The sequence below is a fragment of the Pavona decussata genome, unplaced genomic scaffold, assembly GCF_977016875.1.
Source record: "Pavona decussata unplaced genomic scaffold, jaPavDecu1.1 SCAFFOLD_112, whole genome shotgun sequence".
In the NCBI taxonomy this organism is placed as follows: Eukaryota; Metazoa; Cnidaria; class Anthozoa; order Scleractinia; family Agariciidae; genus Pavona; species Pavona decussata.
In genome coordinates, this window is record NW_028145526.1 from 1371453 (window position 1) to 1391937 (window position 20485).

The window sequence follows — 20485 nt, forward strand, 5'->3', positions numbered from 1 at the left end:
TACAAAGAATCTAGCATTTAATCTCGGGGAAAGTTTGAAGGGATAGAAGGTGGGAACATGCGAGTCAGATTAGATATTGAAGCTTTACTTTTGGTGAACGGAAAATTCATTAATAGGAGAGTTTTAAAATGTAAAGATGGAACATTGAAATCTTGTTGCTCTGTGTTATAGTTGAGCTCATGTGCAGCGAGTGAGGTGAAATGCTGTCAATGGGTCGTGGTCGTAAAAAAAGATGCTTAATTCATAATCTTCAAGAAAAAAAATGCCAGCATCTTTGAATGTTGTCTTATTTCCTTCAAACTCTTGACTGTTCCTAGCAACAACGTTTAGTCAAATACATTTGACTAAACTAATCTATGTCATGCATCGTTGAATTACACTGGTGATGAATAAATGTCTGCTACATTGTGTAGTATTTTTTTAATCTTTTTAAGTGCAGGCAGTCGCTCTCTGGCTTTACTTATACCATACAAACGCTCTTTCGTTTTAGTTCCAGTAAAGTCTGTTTAGTTGCTAATGATATGTTCCGGGATTGTAAGACTAACAATGAAGACGGAGTTAAGTCTATCGTGAATAAAGTATACTTCTTTGACCCGTTCTCACCTAGTCATACCTCGAATTGTTTTATATAATATCCCCAAGTGTGACTTATCGAGTGGAAGCTACCGAGCAGTGCTATCAAGTTAAGCGTAGTCTTCAGTTTTTACTGATTTTCTACAAAATGCATGAGTTTAGAGAACTTGTCTCTGTTTTATCCTTTAGATCTTTAGATAGTGGAAACGTTACGGACTGTTGCGTTCATCGACTTAAACTGAATAGTGACTTGAATAGCACTTCCTATTTATTATCCCAGAACGGTCTTATAACGACATTTTGTGCGAAGTTGTAGTCTCAAGTTTCAGTCCCGTACATGTTAACATTTAAAAGGACATTTTCCAGAATTCTTTTTGCACAGTGTAAAGGAATTATGCGTGGGAAGGTTATTAAAAATAGGTAATTAGAAATTAAACAATACCAACCAAACATCTAATGCAATTTATTTTTGAACATTCTTATAACGTCAAAGATGTTTTGTTTGATCAATCAGAATGAACAAGGATAAGTTTTAATAACGTAGCAAAGGAAAGTATTTTGGTGAACACGAAAAATGGCAGGTGAAAATCTTGATCCAAAATATTACCATACATGGCTATTTCAAAGATTTTTCAATGGGTGAAAGAAAATATAGTAAAAGTACACTTTTTGAAAGACAAAGCAAGTGACTAATTTAAATGGTCACAGTTGAAAGAAGAATAATTGGATTTGAACGTCACACTCTACAAAAAGCTCCAAATTTCATTAGGCCAACTGGATGGTTCTTCTGGATTACAAAACTTGGACTTTTCCTTTACAGAATCGTCTTTTCAAATGAATCCATTGTCGTGCACTTCATTTTGCGTGCTGTGTCCCATCACTCTTGACCCCTGCCGGTTCCCTTTGAAGTGAGTTTTTTGGCCTCGTTCTTTGTTGTGTCTTTTGTTTAGTCTTTAAACCCATTTTCATATTCTGTTCTGCATGGTATCCTAACGAGAAAGTGCTTTTTAAGAGCTTGAGTGCGTTAGACTTGAACACCTGATTAAACTGCTTTGAATGCTTTTGTTTCGTAACGACAGGCTTTCGGTTCTGAAATCTCAAATAAGTGCTTTTTTTTGGTTTTATTTCACCTTTTGTATCACCCACTCCTCCTCCTGCTCATTCCAAACCGGCTAGGCACCGTTACGTTATGTTAGAAATCAATCAAAAAAGCAATAACGTGTTGTTATTTTGGCTACGAAAACCCTGTTCTTAATTAAGCAATTTTATACCATATGCAAGACTACTCTTGTTCATCTAGTCATACCTTCAAAGCCATTAGCTTGGAAAAGCACCTTTTGGTTTTGATATTACACTTTCATTCAATTTTTCGTCCGAAAAAGAAGTCATGAAAAGTATTATGATTGCGTGTTTTGTGACAACGAAAACGCCATATTGCATGAAACGTAGAGGTTTGATTAAAGAGTATTTTTCTAGACAAAAAATCAGCGCGGGGTGTCGAAGATAACTTGGTCTCTATTTAAAGTTTCAAAGGTTTGTTGAAAACAGGAAAATGTGTTGGAATTCTATTGTCTTTGAAAGCGGAAATTTTTTGAGCCCTGGAGGTTTTTTTTCAAGACAAAAACAATGGACGGATCTTGTTTTGCTCAAAAGTGATAAATATGCATTTTGCTATATTTGTTCTTTTAGTAAAAACGTGATGTTTTGCAGGAATAAGGCACATTCATCCTTTGTTGCCTCTGTTATCTACAAACTAAAACCAAAGCTTTTATCGAAGCTAAATATCTCACAAGAAGTTTTGTTGGCCTTTAAGAAACAAACTGTATCATTCCATGTCCTCTTCCAATTATATGTTGGACAATAATGGATGACTAGGAATTTCAATACAAGTGCGCAACTTTTCATCAACAACTTTTAAATAGCCAGGCCCGGGGAGAAATTAGCATATAGCGGGGTTTAATTTGGGCAATTAAGTGTTGGAATTTAGTCATCTGAAAGTCATGAAAGTTTATTTCCACGACTGGAAAGCCTCATTCGACTGATAAGCGCTATAATTTGGGAAAAGTGATTCTTCGGTATAGTTGTCTTGAGAAGAGTTCATTTTGTAGTCATTTATTTTCCAAGGGGTGCAAAACAATACAATAAAGAAAAGTTCTGATGAGGAATTTGTGCAATGGGATTGCCGAAATAAAGAATAACCACAAAGGCTTCCTCGAGGTGTACAAGTTTTCTAGCGCACGTTTTAAAGCAAACTTTGTCAAGTGTTGCAAATATTGCGGTTTATGAGTTATTATTGCACACGCGTGTAATTCATTTCTGCAGGTTAATCATTCCTGCAATAAATTAACACTCACTAATTATTTTGATTATCAGAGTAAATTAATGTCGTCACGCAATCCACCTTTGTGCAGATTACTCACTGGGTGGCATTCTTATTCTAACAATATAAGTCCCATTTCAGATCCCATACACTCCTCGCATTCCCCTATTTTCCCATGTGTTTGCCGGGGAATTCAACTACTGAGGTCTTAAGAGCGAAGCTCTAGCAAGAGCGCACAACTTCCAAAGGGGTGGGGTGGGGAGGGGAGGGGAGGGGAGGCGGTGACGACTCCTCTGCTCAGCCGTTCTCAGCATTCTATTTTCCCTAGATTTCATTGGGTGTGTCATTCAAGATGGCAGCTCCCCGACCTCAGCGATAAAACTCTACCAACAGAAGGGACCTTAAGCAACGAGGACAAAGACGCTAACGAAAACATAACCTAAAAATTAAATTCGCTTTCTCTGAACTAACTTGCGATAATTCCAATTACCGGTAATTCAATTTGTGTAATGCTGCCGAACTATACAAGAGCTTAATTCGTAGGGTGCGGCTTTCAAGTTCAGAAAGGGAAGGAACATCATGTGTTCACGTTCTCTATCAAACCTTGAAAAGGTGCTCATTTCACGTTGTCGTTTTGAAGTAGACGGCAAAGAAATGTGCTACAGTGTATAGTAATCTATTTCGCACTCTCCATCACGCCTTAGGATTCAGATTGGGGGACAGCTGTCGCAACATGATGCTCACCACAAACTAGGGGTGCGCTAATCAAACGAACCCCAGAATACCCCTAAACTCAAAGTAAAACACCCAAAACTCGAGTGGCAGGTAAGGGGAAGATAAATTAACTCATAGAACATAAAGAAGAAAAAGGCCTCGACCACGGTGGGGAGGAATGGGAAAAGCCAAAACAAAGTTCTTAAGGGAATTAAAATCTGCGTAACACGAAGATAAGGAGACAGCGTCTTATTCTTGGGATACGAGGATCTTGCGCAAGCTTTAGGTAATATATAGCCATTGAATTAGTCTCCCCGGCGACAAATCGAAGAGAAGTCTGCAAGAGCGTCTCCTTTAAAGACAACCGAGACGCAATTTTCTGAGATATGGCCACTACCTGGCATCTCCCGGGCTTAAGCGGGGAGAGAACATCCTGAACTTTAAACCCATGACACTGAATTAGGGGAAATGGTAGTAGGATAAAAATCTACTATTTCCCATAGATGAAAAGCTAAATTCTGATAAAAAGCAGCTGAAAAAATAAAAGAGGAATTAAACTAAGTGAATTAAACCTCGCATCTGCAAAGCCCCGATAGCAAGAGCAGCATGCTAAGGGAATTAAATCTCACATTTGCAAAGCCCCGATAGCAAGAGCAGCATGCTAAACAAATTAAACATCGCATCTGCAAAGCCCCGATAGCAAGAGCAGCGTGCCAAGGGAATTAAATCTCACATTTGCAAAGCCCCGATGGCAAGAGCAGCATGCTAAGTGAAAAAAATCTCGCATCTGCAAAGCCTCGACGACAAGAGCAGAATACTAAGTGAAAAAATCTCGCATCTGCAAAGCCTCGACGGCAAGAGCAGAATGCTAAGCGAATTAAACTTTGAATCTGCAAAGCCCCAATGGCAAGAGCAGCATGCTAGGTGGAATAAAACTTGCATCTGCAACGCCCCGACGGCAAGAGCAGCATGCAAAGCATATTGTACCACTCTCCTGTTGTGTTTCTAGATCGTCAACATCCACGCTTCAGAAATTTCAATTCCGCTGTCCCTGTTGATGTTATTAGGGTGAAGTCTTATGTGGATAGCTCCCTTGACCCTACGGGTGTACCAGTGAGAGTCTCGATCAGTAAACGTTACCTCGTTCCAAAGCGGATAATGGCCGGACTCGTGGGCCTGCTCAGAAAAGGCGGAGGTCTGGGTACAGGCTAGTCGTATATCCTGGTCGTGCTCTTTGATTCTCTCATGCATAGATCTCCCTGTTTCCCCGATGTAGACTTTACCGCATTCACAGGGAATCCTGTAAACAACGCCATCTTGTTTAGCCGGATTGACGGTGTCCTTAGATCGCACCAAATGTGACCTAAGTGTCGTTTCGGATTTGAAGACGGTGCGAATGCCTTGTTGTTCCAGGCAGCGGCGAAGAGGCTGCGATACTCTCTATACGGGTAAAATGGCGGTGGATTTGAACTCTGCCACGGGCTCTTTCCTGCGGGCTGTTCTTGCCTTCTGCGTAAAGGACTCGCCCGTAGGGTCAAGGAAGCTGGGAAAAGCTCATAAAGTTTTCATTCGTTTAACTGCATGATGTCTCATCAACGAAGGCCATAGGGTATTGGTTGGCTCATATAGTTACCAAACGTATGGACCCTGTTGGCCGTTTTCAAGTCATTTTCTCTGTTATCTGAAAGTTTGGTATCCAGATTGAATTTCAGTTTAATGTGTAGAAAAATCCTGAAGTGTCGAGCCATATTCTGGACGATGAGTAGAACTAAGGCCACCAACACTGACTTATATTATTGCTTATTTCCTCAACAAAGTCTTGAAAACAGATGCGGCTGTTGTTGCTGTCGGCTCAATCAATTAAAAAAATTATTTCGCCAGAGGACGTTATGACGTTCCTCATTATCTACTTTAAATGATTCAAATCGGGACTGTTTACCAACTGTCAGAAATATCGGTATAAAGAAATTAATATGAAATAAATGTGATGGTATATTTCCAGCTTGGTGAATAAATGAGAATGATGTATTATTCTAGAAAGTGACACAGGCATACTCTTTTTCCGAGTGTCTGTGTCACTTTCTAGAATAATACATCGTTCTCATTCATTCACCAGGCTGGAAATATACCATTACATTTATTTCATATACCACACGTTCGACATTCAAATCCTAGCAGTATGCAAGATGTTTGTCCCATGAACCTAGTTTAATGGCCCACGCTCCCTCGAGTCTCCTGTGGAACAGTGGTAGAGCATCTGAACTAGTAATCGGAAGGTCTTAAGTTCGACTCCTGATAGGAGCACTCGGATTTCTTTTTTCTGAGTATGCCTGTGTCACTTTCTACAATAAAAAAACATCATTCTCCAAAAAAATAATGCTTTGGCTTGTCGTATTCTACCTCGTACCCAACATTTTCTTGATGGTAATATATTTTATAATTCTGGAAGGATTGGAAGTGAGGCAAAGGGTTGAAATACCTGACTCTCGAGTGATGTTGCCAACTGTGGCACAGGGGCGTAGTTGCATAGAAACGAGACTCAAACCCACCGACTGAGCTATCAAGCTAACCGGTACACTTGCCCACAAGTCACGCCTGTGGAATTTATTCCAAATTCTCAGAAAAGAGTAGCGAAGTCTTGTGAACCGAGAGCTGCGGGTCGAACATGAATTCGCATTATAGAAAATGGTTTTCCCACCATGCATGTCATCTTTACGCCAGTGTCATCCAAGTCAATTAAACCTAAAGAAATGAATTATAACGAACAAAATGGAACAATTTAAAGAAACCTGCAAATTTGTAACAAAATGTCTGTAAACAGATTTAAGAAGGCTCTTAATTTACTTTATAGTTATTAGTGTTGAAATAGCGCTATGATGTCCACGTTTATATGGACTTTGCTTTTGTGGATTGACTGCATAGAAGTAGAAGTATGTTTGAACTCAGTGCGGATGACCCACGCAGTCTTATTAGCAATTTGTCAGTTCATAACAAAAAAAATGAGTGCGAAAACAACAGTAAGAGTTTCAACACTGTTTTCTCACATCTTTTATTACCCACTTTTTAAATGTTATTAATACAGGACAACGATATTGTGGCCACCGTATTCGATTAATAGGGACCTTCAAATCTGAGTACGAATACAAGATTAAATACGAGTACGACTTTCAAATTTCAAAACAGTCACGTCCCCAGAATGCTCTTACCTTCCCGTTTCTTTCAAGCAGAAAAGTAGGCTGCGCCCTACAAAATAAGATTCGTGTGACAAGTGATTTTCTACACCACGCAAACTCGGTAGATTTAGAAAGTCGTACTCGTACTTAATCTGGTACTCGTCGCCAAATCTAAAGGTCGCTAGATAATGAATTAACTGAAGTGTTTTCAGGATCCCCTTAGTTTTTAGGATATGTCATCCGTCAGCACCACGAGGCTTAGTTAGGCTGTGAATCAAGAAAAGAAAGAACAATTCAATTAGACAATTACACCACGTTATTGTGAGTTTTGATAATTTCAGAGCAAACCTTATTTAGATATTATACATACATAGAACAATCAGCGCGACTGGAACAGTTGTTTTACTGAGAAACAAACATAGAAATGTTACTAGACCTTGCTGTTTTCATTGGGTGAGAAAGATCGGAAGTTTGGCCGGACATGGTCTAATGGCCAACATCCGATGGCCGCTAAGCCAATCACATGCCATCATCTAAATCTGCAATTTTTATTAAGGAAAGATGCGCAGTACCAACCACCGCAAAAGTAGGGCCGTGGTAGCGTGGGGTTTGGCAAGGTCGGGCTACATCCTGCAATAAATAACGATTCTTGGGTGTAAAGTGAATTAAAAGTCAATGGCTTTGCTTTGAGTTACCTACCGGGCATCTTGCCAGATCCCTCAGGGGGAGGGGGTGGCATCGGACGACCTTGGAAACACCAAGGCACTCCGGCTTGAACTTTGTCGTCAAAGCAACATCCCCTGTCCTTTACGCACTCATCTCTCTGTATTCCCAAATATCCACAATCCTTGCGTTCTTCTGGACGAATGCCGCGACATTTTCCGCCTATAAAATTGCAATGTAATCTTTGAATTACACCACAATGCGTTAAAAGTGTGACACCCTTTTACTTAATTGCGTACTCACGAAGGTGTTCTGACAGTATCAGCTTAGCGGAGAACGATCAATCCTTTAAACCTAGCATTATCATCAACATTATTATTTCTAACAGAAGGTGAAGAGCTAAGCAGTTAGAAATTCATAACCAAGAATCAACAGCACAGTATTGTCAAAATATGTAGTTTTAGTATTAACGGGACCAGCCTTTTCTATATGGTATCAATCACTAGCCAACCGCAATTATTGCTGTGAATACAGATCTGTGGGATATAATACACACTACATATAGATTTCGGTTCCCAGGGTTATGTAGGAGATTTCGCCAAAGCAACGACATTTATTAAATGGATACCGATTACACAGCAGAGCAACACGTTTCACATAGGCAGCAAATATCTCCGAATTTAAAGTTAAACCAGGTGTAATAGGTTGCTATTATAAGCAACACAACGCTTATGCTGTCTATTCACGTCGTGCAATTTTCCCGATTCAAAAACCATTATGGCTTTTGTTCAGTAAAAAGGGTATCAGAACAATTGAAACTCGAGGTAAATTTTTACCTTTAAAAAACAATCGTTTTGCTCGGCGACTACAGAAAACAAAGCCAACTTAGCAAACTTTTCGCGAATTTCATAAAAGTTTCCTGGCTTTTCAACCAAAAATGATCACATTACATATTTACATATCTGCAGTTTAAAGGCAGAGTGGTATCTTCTTTTCTTAATACTGTTGAGTAAATTAATGACAAATTTGTTTGGGTGATTTTCGAAGAAGTTTTAGTAAAATGGTCAGTTTTTAGACAAATACAACTGATTGTAAACAACTGCTTTTGTGCCTAATACATTTGCAGGTTAAAGGTAAAGTCGTACTACGTACGAACCAAAGTGGTCCACACGGCATAAGCTTAACTTTTCTGTAGCATGAAGCTCGGGGTATGGAAAGGACCGGCGATATCATACAGTAGATAAACAGTTCCTAATCACATATTCAGTTGAAAAGTGTTATTTATGCAAGACTGCAAAACAGAGGTACTTTTAGGCGACGGTCGGTCATACGAATACGCACCGTCTTCAAACGAAAAGTCTGGAGCGAGTGTATAAACAGAGAGGGGGACTGAAAAGAGCTTGTAAGGCTCGCGCGCGAGGATCCCCACAAAGAAAAAAACGACTGTTTTGCAGTCTAACTTTAAACAAGTCATGACTTACCGACGGGAGGAAGAATAGCATGGAAGCACCAAGGAGCATTTTGGACGCTTTCGTCCCAGCAGCAATGGCGGCCCATAACACACTCGTCTCTACTTATTCCAAGATATCCGCAGTCCTTTCGTTTTGCGGGATCAATGCCGTCACAAGGTTTACCGGGTAACTCTAATGTAACAAAACACGCGCATAAAAAAAGGAAAATAATTAAACATAAAACAAGAAAGGTTGAACCTAGCCAGGAGAAGATTAGTTCCGATCCAGGCATGGTGCTCGCCCTCGGGCAAATTTACTGGTATTCAACAAGGTTTTACATGGAGTTTGAGAAAATTTTTCATCCCCATCTTCCTATTAAACTTCAGTTCTCTGATCAACAAAGTTAACTGTCGTTTTTAACCAGAACAGCTTATATTATCGATATTTTTTGTTAAGCATCCTACTGATTCCGACAAAAATGTCTATTGAATTGAAAATTAAACCTAGTTTATACCGTAATTTTAATTTGCCAAATGGAATTGATTGAATTATAAATCACACCACAAACCCTACCTTTACCCTATTGAGGTACATGCGTTCTTAGAAATCAGTTGCAAAAGCTATTCCGAGTCTGATCTGAGAAGCCAGTGTGAGCGAGTACAGCATTTGCTTTCCAGCATAAACTGACAGGAATTATTCTCTGTAAAGTTAATAAAATTGTTTATTCTTACCGCTTTTAAAACACCAAGGAGCATCTTGGACGCTTTCATCCCAGCAGCAATGTCGGCTGTAAACACATTCGTCTCTGTTTATCCCAAAATATCCGCAGTCCTTTCGTTGTTTGGGATCAATGCCGTCACAAGGGTTCATGGCATACTCTAATATAATAAAACGCGCACAAAAATGCAATCAGAACTAAACTACAGCATAGAGGCGTTCAAGATAGCCAGGAGTAACTTCAGCCAGTTCAGACTTGGAACGCGGAGAGCAGTGCGATTATGGCTAAATCGGAGAATAGTATGTCCGATTTAGGCGTACTATTCTACGATTTACCAGTAAGGTTTTTACCTATTTTACGATTGAAGTCTCCGATTCTTCCGATTCTACGATTTTACCATAAGACACTTTAGAAATGATTATCCGATTCTACGATTCTTCCGATTCTACGATTTTACCATAAGACACTTTTAATTAGAAATGATTATCCGATTCTGCGATTCTTCCGATTCTACGATTTTACCTTAAGAGACTTTAGAAATGATTGTCCGATTCTACGATTCTTCCGACTGTACGATTTTGCCTTAAGAACGAGATATATTCATGTGTAGTGCGCTTGTTTCGGCTAATGGATTAAAGAACGAGATATATTCATGTGTAGTGCGCTTGTTTCGGGAAGAACCGTATAATCGGAAGAATCGGAATAATCGGAGAATCGTGCCAAGTACAAAAATCGGAGAATCAGAAGAATCGTATCTCAAAACTCATTTTTTGCTATTCTCCGATTTAACCATAATCGCACCCTTCTGGGAACGCGTGCTGGAACACATGGCTCAGTCATAAAAGGGATGCATGGAGAAAAGAGACTAATTATCGTTGCCTTGTTAGACGTATTTTTCCATTCAGTGTGACAGGCATATTTGGAAACGGTAGATACGAAGTCTCCCCAGCAATCGAACTCGTTACCTGTAAACTGGGTTCATGTGCCAAACACACTAAGAAAAGTGGCCTTCAACAAGATACCTTTGGGTTTAAGGCGTCATAACTTATTTTATTCTTTCCAGTTTTGAGAAAATATTCATAAATTTTAGCCAGAAGTTGTTATTTCCGCTTAACAAAGTAGCACTTAAAACTGAGTCTAACGAAAATCTTGTGAAATAAATTGACTTAAAATTAAAGCTTTCGAGCAGTAGTTTACTTTGGCATTGTTAATTGACTACAGTAGTAAGATTTATATGGGAACTTGTTTTCTGTTCCTTTTTTTTAATTCCTCACTTTATGCATACAGCTTACCTGTTCTAACAGCATATCCTGTCAATAAAAGAGGACAAAACTAAGTAGTCCGTTTAAATAATATGATAGTTATTGTAACAGTGATAACTACAATAACAATTTGTATGCATAATAACTTTTAAGAATCTCATTATTATTGTCATCATCATAATGAAATTTATATCATGGTTATTATTGTTTCCTTAATTTGTCTGATTTCCATTCGTGTCCTGATAAACTCCGTACATGTGAGAGTAGCGGTGGTTTCTAAGTGATGGATATCGCTTTCTTCAAGATATGCACTGTTCCGAGAAGGGCGATCTGTTCGATCCCAATGTTTCCTGGTATTAAGCTGATATTCTTTGTAATGCCTGTGTTGAACGATTTCAATGACCCGATCACGACTGGGATTGCTCATGTCCTCTGGTTCTCAACTTGGCCTTAATCTAATTTCAATTTTAATTTAAGATTTTGGATTTTGACAGTTTTTTAAAATCTTCAGACTGAAGCAGTTCTTTCCTTGGTTAGGCATTGGTCACGTTCGGCTACAATGAAGTCCTCAGTTTTGAATTTTAGAAGCATTATTATCGCTCTGAGGAAGCGCTAACGCTCGATGGTTAACAGTGAATTCGTTTCAACGTTGATAGACTTATACATCTCGTTACATAACAGTTGTGATTAAGCTCTTCCAGCGTTTTTATTACGATCAAATTGGTAAGAAATGTTTAAACCTTTTTGGTATAGAAATTTTAAAGCAATTGTTATCTCATTTCGTGGTTTGTTGCTAACATTCGTTTATGACGTGTTTGATGAAAATGTGGCCGTGTTAGTCGAATGTCACAAATTTCACCTTTCACTTTTGGAAAGGAAACTGTATTGCAGCCAAATATATGACAGATTTTAACAGATGATGGATAGAACGTTTGCACTGATATGTGGAGGAGCCTGTGAGTACGAGCCACTTTTGTATTATTCCGCTGAACTTGAGCTAAATGGCATGTTGCGATACGTGCTCAAAGCAAAAACATTGTGCCCTCAGATTTATAACAGTAATTAAAGCTTATGATTGAAATCATCATATTATGAACGTGAAGAGTCATCGTTAATAACTAGCGAATAAGGTGATTTTGAATTAACTGTATTCTTTGGAACTAAAATTGCAAGTCTTGCAAAATTCATGATCTCGCCACTGGGCCGGGTTCAAGCACCACCCGGGGTGTGAAAAGTTCGAATCAGGAAATCTTAAGAACGTTAAATTCCACCATTCGTATTTCGTATTTGTTACTTTAATACTTGCCAAGAGAAGTTGATGGAAGATTTATCTGCGAAATATATTTTTTTAGTTGAAATTGAATATGGGGATCTTAGGGGGAGTAGCTCTCAATTATGGTTCTTCCGTGCTCGCGTTAGTCTCGCCGGTTCATTTGGATATTCAACCGTCTCGTTCGCGTTAATGTTTTAATTTTTTTTGTTTTACTTCGAACTAAATTTCCCCGCAATTCGCGTTAATTTCAAATGCTAGTGCTAATTTAGGATCTTTTTACCGCATAATTTGTAACTTTTTGAAGACGCCTGCAGCTGAAAAAACTAACTATCACGCAATTAGAATTACAAGTTTAACAAATGAGAGTAACTAACCAGGATAAACTGAAAAGCTATATTCAGGTGTAAAATTAATAACCTTGAAACCTGGAAACCCATAGAAATTTTCTTCAACTTACAAGTAAAGAGGTATTTGATTCTGTTTTAGCTTACAATTTGAAATTACCGATCGCGACTGCAGCTGAAAAAACTATCACGCAAATGAGAATGAGAATTTAAACAAAGACGCATAATTAATCAGGATATATTGAAACCTTAAAATTAATACCCTTGAAAAATGATCAATTGAAGCCCTAAAAATTTTCTTCGCGTGCTAGTGTAAGTGTTGAGGCGTTATTTATTAAAAGGTTTTGATAGAATTCTATAAATGTGACTATTTAATTAAAACCATAAGCTCTAAAGTAAGTCGGTTTTTTTCTTTTACACATATTTTATGCATACAAAGGGATAAGAGTCCATATTGTGGCGATACAGGCAAGCTACAGAACAAAGCCTTTACGAGTTTTCGTTTATCAGTCTACTGGATGGATGTGTTGAACAGTAACGCGCCCTTTCATGTCAAAGGTTTCAATATTTTTCGTGTTTTCCACTTTTTAATTTACTTTGTCGCTTCCGGAAATAACATGGTGCGCCTCTCCTTTTCACGGTTCTACTCTGGTTTCCTACATGAAATGCTGTAGTGGGGCTATTGAGTGGCATGGTCAATTTCCTATAGTGTGGTCAGTTTGTATCCAGTAAAAATTTGTTAAATGCACTCGGCAGGTAATAAGGATGAGTAAGGAGAACCTCGTTTAACAAATGAGTGCGATAATTTTTGTTAACCATCACAGATGTTACTACTCGGTGGAAACTTGTTTACGTGAAAGAAAGCAGGGATCACCAGCGAAATGGAAATATTACGCAGGAGGAAAAAAAACGACTATGCTAACTTACCCATTCCAAAAAGGATCACTGCAACGCCTGTCCACTGCATTTTGGCTTTGATGCTGCTGCGTTTGAACGAACTGTTAAATGCGATAACAGGCTCTTAGTCTTTAAAATTGATATCAACGTGTAATATTAATTCAACTCGACGTGAGACAGGTGTACCTTTTGCCTAGCTCTTTAATTCGGTTATCTATTTTCCCATTGGCCTCCTTGGAACTGATGTTTATCATTCGAAAACGGACCGATTGTACTCAAGTTTTAACTTGACGTCTGTCTGGTAGATCATTAAATGTGCGCCAATTACGCAATGACGTGCAGTAATAACTGAATTTCGTCCAAAGAAAGACATTAAACTATTTTACGAAATCGCATTGGACTCATAAAGGACAAGCGAAAGAGATGAAATTTTGTATAGACGACTCCTGAAGCGTCATAAACTTTCTTTATCAACATGAAGTGACATTTTCGTAAGAAAAAAAACACTAATCCCAAGTGGATATTATTTGACGACATTGAGATTTCTCTAAATCTAGTAATCCCTGTTATAAAAAAAAAAACAATCAACTTGTGGGCGAAAGCTCAAAGGGGATATTGGCTTTCAGACAAATGTTCAAATACGGTAAGGCTTGTAGGATATGAGCAAATAACTAATAGCAGGAAACCAATCACAGCACGGAATTAATTATATCCATACAGCGGTTCTCCATGTATTAAGAACTACATTCAATAGATAAATCCCTTCAGGTGGTGGTTTTATCAGGGGCCGGATAATTTCCGAACCAGAAAGATTGTCCAAAACAATAAACAGTTGCCCAAGAATCGAGGCCTTTTAATCATTGGCTAAAAGCCTATTTATCTGAAGGATTTTATTTTCCTGGCTTCGACACACACCTCACATGAAAAGAAAAACGTGTTGGCCCGAGCGGGAATCAAAGTTATCTCTCTCCGGTAACTAGTCGGGCGTGATAACCACTGCACTTGGGAACTTAAACAACCACGGCGACAATGCCGCAAATCCATAGGTCAAATTAGGAAAACAATCGCTCTGTATGTGCGTTTCAAATGTCCGTAAATTTCTTTGCCGTCGTTTGCAAAACAACGTCAAATAACTAAATTCAAGGTTTTGGGTAGAATTTTCATTCTCTTTCTTAACTCGAACGCCACGTCTAACAATTTGGTTCCTGGGTAGTTCGCCGTTTCTGCACAAGTTCGTTGAGTTGAAATACAAGCTGCCTGTTACAACAATGCATGATTTGCGTTTATGCGAAACGCGGAAAACGTCGCCTGCTCACAGGCAACTCTTTACGGAAGCCTGTAACAGGTACAACAGAATGCTATAATCTGCGTAGTCGGACTACTACAAAAGTAAAATTTAGAGGGCGGACGCTTTTCATCTATTTAAAGTTGTTGAGAGCTTGTTCATTTCAAGATCTCCGGTTTTGTCGTCGACATTTTTTTTCTGTCGCCTTAAGACTCCCTATATCTCTTGGTTGGAAATTCACTCAATGACTTTTAGGTTCAAAGAATATCGAATCGTAATTTTTGGGACGAGCTAGAGAGAACCTCTGGGCGCTTTACACCCTCTGCCGCTAAAGAGCCCATACGAAGCCCTCACTTGTTTCTTGGATGCAGAAACACGAGCTCAGACTATGACTCAACGAATTATTAAAAAATTACCAACGTACTTTCAAGCAAATCTTGTCCACCTGATCCAGTGCCAACTTATCTTCTAAGTCTCTGCGCTAATTATAACAGACATTATTAATGAATCCTTATGCTCTGGTGTATTCCCAGCTGTACTTAAACGGTCTTTAGTGCGTCGAGTTTTGAAAAAAAAAACCTGATCTTGATGTTTAAGATCAGAATGTTCTAAAAAATTGCCGACCTGTTGCAAATATTCATTTGATGGCCACAGTTATTGAAAAGGTTGTTGCGGCTCAAACGTATTTCTACTTAATGACAAACCACTTATTGCCTGCTATGCAATCAGCGTATCGGAGACATCACTCCACCGAAACTGCGCTTTTGCGAGTTATGAATGATGTACTAAACCATTAACATTCATCAAGACGTTGTCTTAATAATATTGGGCCTGTCAGCTGCCTTCGACACCCTCGATCACACTCTTCTCAAGGACAGACTCAGCAATTATTTGGATTTTCATATAGTGTGTTCAAATGGTTCTCCTCTTACCTTCGATAGTTAACACAACATCCAGTCCATGCCATGTCGATTTCGGTATTCATCAGCCGGCTCTACTAGGACATCTTTTGTTTACCCTTTTTAATTGCTTCCTTTACAAGATATAGTCTCCGCGCATAATCTGAACAATATGTTTTATGGAGATGACTGGCAAATATATATGGACATCAACCCTAATGATCAATCATATTCATTTATCACCCTCCGATGATGTGTTACCCATGCTATGGCATGGAACACACAATAAGTGGCTATGCAATCCTGATAAAACAGAAGGTATTCAATTTAGTTCTCGCTTTGACGTGACGTCCAAGAGAGCCCATTTAGATTTTTCTTATAGATAACTCTAATAGTCAATACCGTGGCTTACCTAGGCGTGTAACTGTTAAACTTCAAAGCATTCAGAATTCTGCAGCACGCCTGATCTCGTGGATAAGACGATGTGACCGTATAACTCCAGTCTTGAAACATTTTCATTGGCTTCCGGTTGAAGCACGCATCGTTTTTTTAAAAGGCACTGTTCTTGACTTAAAATATTCTTAATGGACAAGCTCCTGGTTATCTGGCCTTTCTTATCACTAATATCAACCAAACCGTATGCTTCACTCATCCGGTCTTTCTCTACTTCACGTTCCGACAGTCAAGACAGTACAGTGAGTTATGCATTGAACCTACTTTCTCCTGTTACGGTAGAAAAATAATGAACTCGCTACCCCAAGACATAAATTCTTCTGAAACTTTCTTAATTTCAAATCTCGCATTAAAAATTACGAATACATAATATGCATATGTTATATTTTTATATTGCTTGCTATCTATTTACCTACTATTTGTTTACTTACTTATTTATATACGTAAAACTTATTCCTTATAAGCAAAAGTTTGGTAATAAACAAGCAAGTAAAAATCAACGATAATTCGAACGACGCTTCGGAGTCGTCATGACACCGTTTTCAAATTCAAAATGGTTAGAATAAACTGCCAGAAATAGTTCGCTGAATATAAAAAATCGTCAACAGTTCTGTAATGTTACGCAAATAGTTTGGCTACATTTGAGCCCGATCGGACTTTAAGACTATGATGGTGCGAATTAAAGGCAACACACAATTGTTTTCCGTTTCCATGGTGAACTTGACTGGAGTGACAGTTGTTAAGAACCTGAACAAACAAGCCGCGGATATTGTATCTACGCCCTTTGCCAACTCAGTCGTGAATGATTTACTTCATTTTCTGTTTACAGTACAACAGCGCTTTGTTAGCTCGTTTTCTTTGCTTCCTTAGCTTCGCGTCCTTTCTGCGCCCAACTAGGCTGAAGTTGCCACCGACAAATGGGTTTTGCCGAGGATATGACTAAATCTCCGCTAACGTCTTTTAACAATGTGACGCCCTCGCTTTTCTTTCTTCTTCATCAAAGCTCTTCACGGTCCATTCTACTCCTTTCCTTTGCCTTCTTGTTTATCCTTCAATCGCTTTTTTTCACACGGCTTCTACAATTAGCAGACAAGTAAATCAATTTTCTTTTTTCTTAAAAAAGTACAGAGAAATGATAGTTTTTAATTAGGCAATACTGCATTAACTAAGTTTTGCAACATGCTGTGCTAACTCGAAAAATAATTTAAAACACATTACGACATATCACTCTAAAATGATAATACAAAACACAAGAATAATACAAAAAATGTGAATAATGGAAAATTTCAGGGCAGATGTCATTAATAAAGAAAACAAAACAATATTTAATATCTTGGCTTGTCATAGTCAAGGAATATTCTTTGCTGATAAAAATTGGATCAATGAATCGAAATACAAATTCTTGGTCAGTAAAAAAAAAACTAATAATTTCACTACCGCTTGTTTGATATGGAATGATTATAGCCAGTACCATCTCATAACAAACGCGTGCTGGTGGAGTAATTCTTAATTATTTCAACTGTTAAGTAAACGATACTGGCACAACATTCAATTCTCGTACCGCAATTAACATCATGATTTCCCTGACTAAAGAGGAACGTTTACAAAATAACACTTCATTAAGAACTATAAATTTTCGGATTTAGTTTTCTTCGTTTCTTCTTGGAAGTAGAAAACGTGACCGAGATGCTATATTAATTATGTTGAGGAGTTAATTGCGACTTGTTAAAGAGTGTAAACAGCCTGTCCACCCACGAAGCTGACATCATTTGGCAGGTGTAACGTAGTTCTCCGGAAGATAATTGACCAATTTGCAGCTGCATGCTCAGTCTCTTATCGTCCATTATGGCCAATTGGTGGCTAAATACTCTGGCCTTTCTGGCTAGTTTGAGCTTACTTTTATTCGCATTTGTGGTGGCAAACTCTGACTTCTGTGGAACTGTTTTTGAATCTCAATCTGGTAAGAAGACTAAAGATAATCGACCTGTCATGTCCTTTCTTCTAATTTGTCCAGACGATAAAATCATTCTATTTCCTTTTCTTAACGTACAGATCATGCTCTAGTTGGCCACGCCATTAAAACGGCTACTGTTGATGACGAGTTCGAATGCCAGCTAAAATGCATTGCCAATGACAGTTGCAAGTCTTTTAACGTGCACCCGAGCAGTTCCAAAGCAAACCGCCGCATCTGTGAACTAAACAACAAAACCCGGCAGATGAAACCAAAAGATTTCAAACCGAAGAAAGGATCGACATACTATGGCTCTGTAAAGGTAAGACTATGCGAATATACCTACCAGTGGTTGCACCTTGTTATCTTAAAATTTGAATACGCCTACAAGATTAAGGATACAAGTTCCAAATATCAAACCACTGAGAACGTCTGCAGAACTCTCTCTTTCCTGATGCTTACCAACAAGTAGGGAGACTGTAGAAACAAGATTGGTGTAACAAGTGATTATCTAAAGCACGCGAACTAGATCTCGTCACCATTCAGTTTAGTGTAAACGATAAACCGGTTTTGGTGTCAGGATTGCTGATAGTAAATTTTTAAAATCATTAAAATAAGAGAAGACACACCAATTGGTTTCACTGTTTTCCCTGCAGTTCGTAGGGACAAGGAGTATTTTTAATAGAATAGTATTGGTTCTTTTTTTCTTTTTTTTTTTTGTATTAGTATCCTAGAATTTTATTATACTTAATATTTAGTTGGCATTAACTGTGTTTCCAATTAGCAGGTATGCTAAAGTACTTTGACACAAATTGTTGCTGTTGTTGTTGTTAGAAGCCCAGTCAACGAATACACCTAAGCGTTATAATCGAATAATTCCTATTAGGCATTCAGCGGCCTTTTTACATTTTTTCGCTGGTAAAATTTCATCCACGATCTTAGATAATGGTATTAAAATTGGAGTAGTTTGGCGCCACTAAGAATTCAGCGTCACACACTTTGTTAGCTTATTATCTTGTTTTTGATAAGTCCAGTTTTGTTTAGTATCCGCAATAACGCAAAGGATCGTAATTGACTTCATTAAACAATCTTAAAAACTTGCTATTTCAGATTATTCATTTCGCTTTACGCTCAAATGCTTGAAACCTGATGCAAATTTGCAGGATTGTCTCATATTCTCATATTCACTTACAACACAGGTGTCCTGTATTGACAATGGCCGACAGCGCAAAAGACACATGTCGACCGCAAGGAGTGGCGGACACTGTCACCCGGGACACGCAGGGAAAAAATGTGCTGGTGAGTGACACTTTTACATTCATACGACGGGCAATCATTATATTTTGGGTGTTAAGGTTTGAACAAAAAATCCTCACCTGGCAACCTTAATCTCGTACCCAGTTGCTTGTCTTCGCTTCCGAAGAGTGAGAAGATTTCGGTACGAGATTAGGCAGCTCTACGTAAAGTGGTAAGATTGAAAATTGAAAGCTTCAGGAGAACACAAAGCAACAAGAAGCTGTAGACAGCCTGTACTCGCGGCGCCTTTAACATTGGTACTTGTACATTGTAGTTAGGTTCTAGCAAAAGGCGAAGACCTGCTACATGTTGGCAATGAGTGGTATATCTTCAGCTTCGATGTAAAAAATATAAAACAGTGCAAAACTGTCCTTTAGGTGTACAGTTGGCATGATGTTAGCCTAAACGTTTTTATATTTCTTCTTCTTAACATTCTCTCTCTTATAAAAGATGTAGCGATGATTAATCATCAAACTTCTACTTGTTCAGCCGAGGTATGCGCAAATAACAATCGCTATTTAAATAGAAATTTGATGCCAGATGAAAATACGGATTTATTGACCACTCACTGATATCATTTTCTTTCTTTACTGATGCCTTGCAGTAGCGATCGGTTCCCATCCAGACCATCCCGCTCAGTCATGCAAACACATCCGGGATGTCGGAATCTCTAACAAAAACGGGGAGTACTGGATCGACCCCGAGAGCAATGGAAACCCTTTCAAAGTCTACTGTGACTTAACAACTGATGGAGGTAGGTCTGAAATTGCGCTTCCTTAAAAGACACACTGAAGCCTCCCCCCCCCCCCCTCCCCCACTGCAGCCCCCCAGTAGGGTGAAAACAATGGCTACAAGACTTGACATCTCCTCCTCCTTAAGGAGGGAGAGGGGGAGGGAAGTGCAATGCCAAAGGCGTGGGTTCACCACAAACGGAAGGGCACCAGGCCGACAACTTTAAACGGGCAAAAAGGCCTCAAAAAATTCTGCCCAAATGAAGCGTGTGTTTCTTGCATCTAAAATAAAGGGCTAAAGAGCTAAATAAAGAACTAAGGTTTAACCCATGCACCCTGCCTGGGTTTAACTAAAATTACCTTCTTTTTGTTTTTATCTTCCAGGCGTAAGTTTCTTTCCGATCGTTACATTACCAAGATAGTTATTTTACAGTGAGCATTGTCTTGACCATAATCAATAGCCTTTGTGTGACCCTAGCACC

At 38.7% G+C, this 20485-nt stretch overlaps 2 protein-coding genes across 4 annotated transcripts in view; one reads left to right on the forward strand and one right to left on the reverse strand.

Annotated features, from left to right (window-relative positions):
- Positions 1–6639: 6639 nt before the first annotated feature.
- On the reverse strand, positions 6640–15655 carry LOC146470727 (uncharacterized). Its single transcript, XM_085121692.1, has 7 exons — positions 15606–15655; positions 13419–13489; positions 10905–10922; positions 9626–9772; positions 8925–9086; positions 7480–7665; positions 6640–7047 (listed from the first exon to the last, which is right to left on the reverse strand). Exons 1-7 carry the CDS (start codon positions 15638–15640, stop codon positions 7043–7045), a joined length of 624 nt encoding a protein of 207 aa, XP_084977818.1. The 5' UTR covers positions 15641–15655; the 3' UTR covers positions 6640–7042.
- Positions 15656–17670: 2015 nt separating this feature from the next.
- Positions 17671–20485, forward strand: part of LOC146470728 (uncharacterized) — a 77432-nt gene continuing 74617 nt past the window's right edge. For all 3 annotated transcript variants that reach the window (XR_014866978.1, XR_014866977.1, XM_085121693.1), the window contains exons 1-4: positions 17671–17985; positions 18078–18298; positions 19176–19275; positions 19877–20026. Coding sequence is in view for 1 of the 3 variants with exons in the window: in XM_085121693.1 (XP_084977819.1) it covers positions 17847–17985; positions 18078–18298; positions 19176–19275; positions 19877–20026 (610 nt within the window). In the remaining 2 variants the exon portion in view is untranslated. The remainder of the gene's footprint in view (positions 17986–18077; positions 18299–19175; positions 19276–19876; positions 20027–20485) is intronic.

What these genes read in the sequence shown, in the direction of transcription:
- LOC146470727 (XM_085121692.1), bottom strand. Translation starts at nt 15,640, where the DNA reads ATGGCATGGACTGGATGTTGTGTTAACTATCGAAG. An exon ending in TCCTTGGTGTTTTAAAAGCG is followed by an intron (nt 9,087 to 9,625) that starts GTAAGAATAAAC and finishes TTGTTACATTAG; the next exon opens with AGTTACCCGGTAAACCTTGT. An exon ending in TGCTATTCTTCCTCCCGTCG is followed by an intron (nt 7,666 to 8,924) that starts GTAAGTCATGAC and finishes GCAATTTTATAG; the next exon opens with GCGGAAAATGTCGCGGCATT.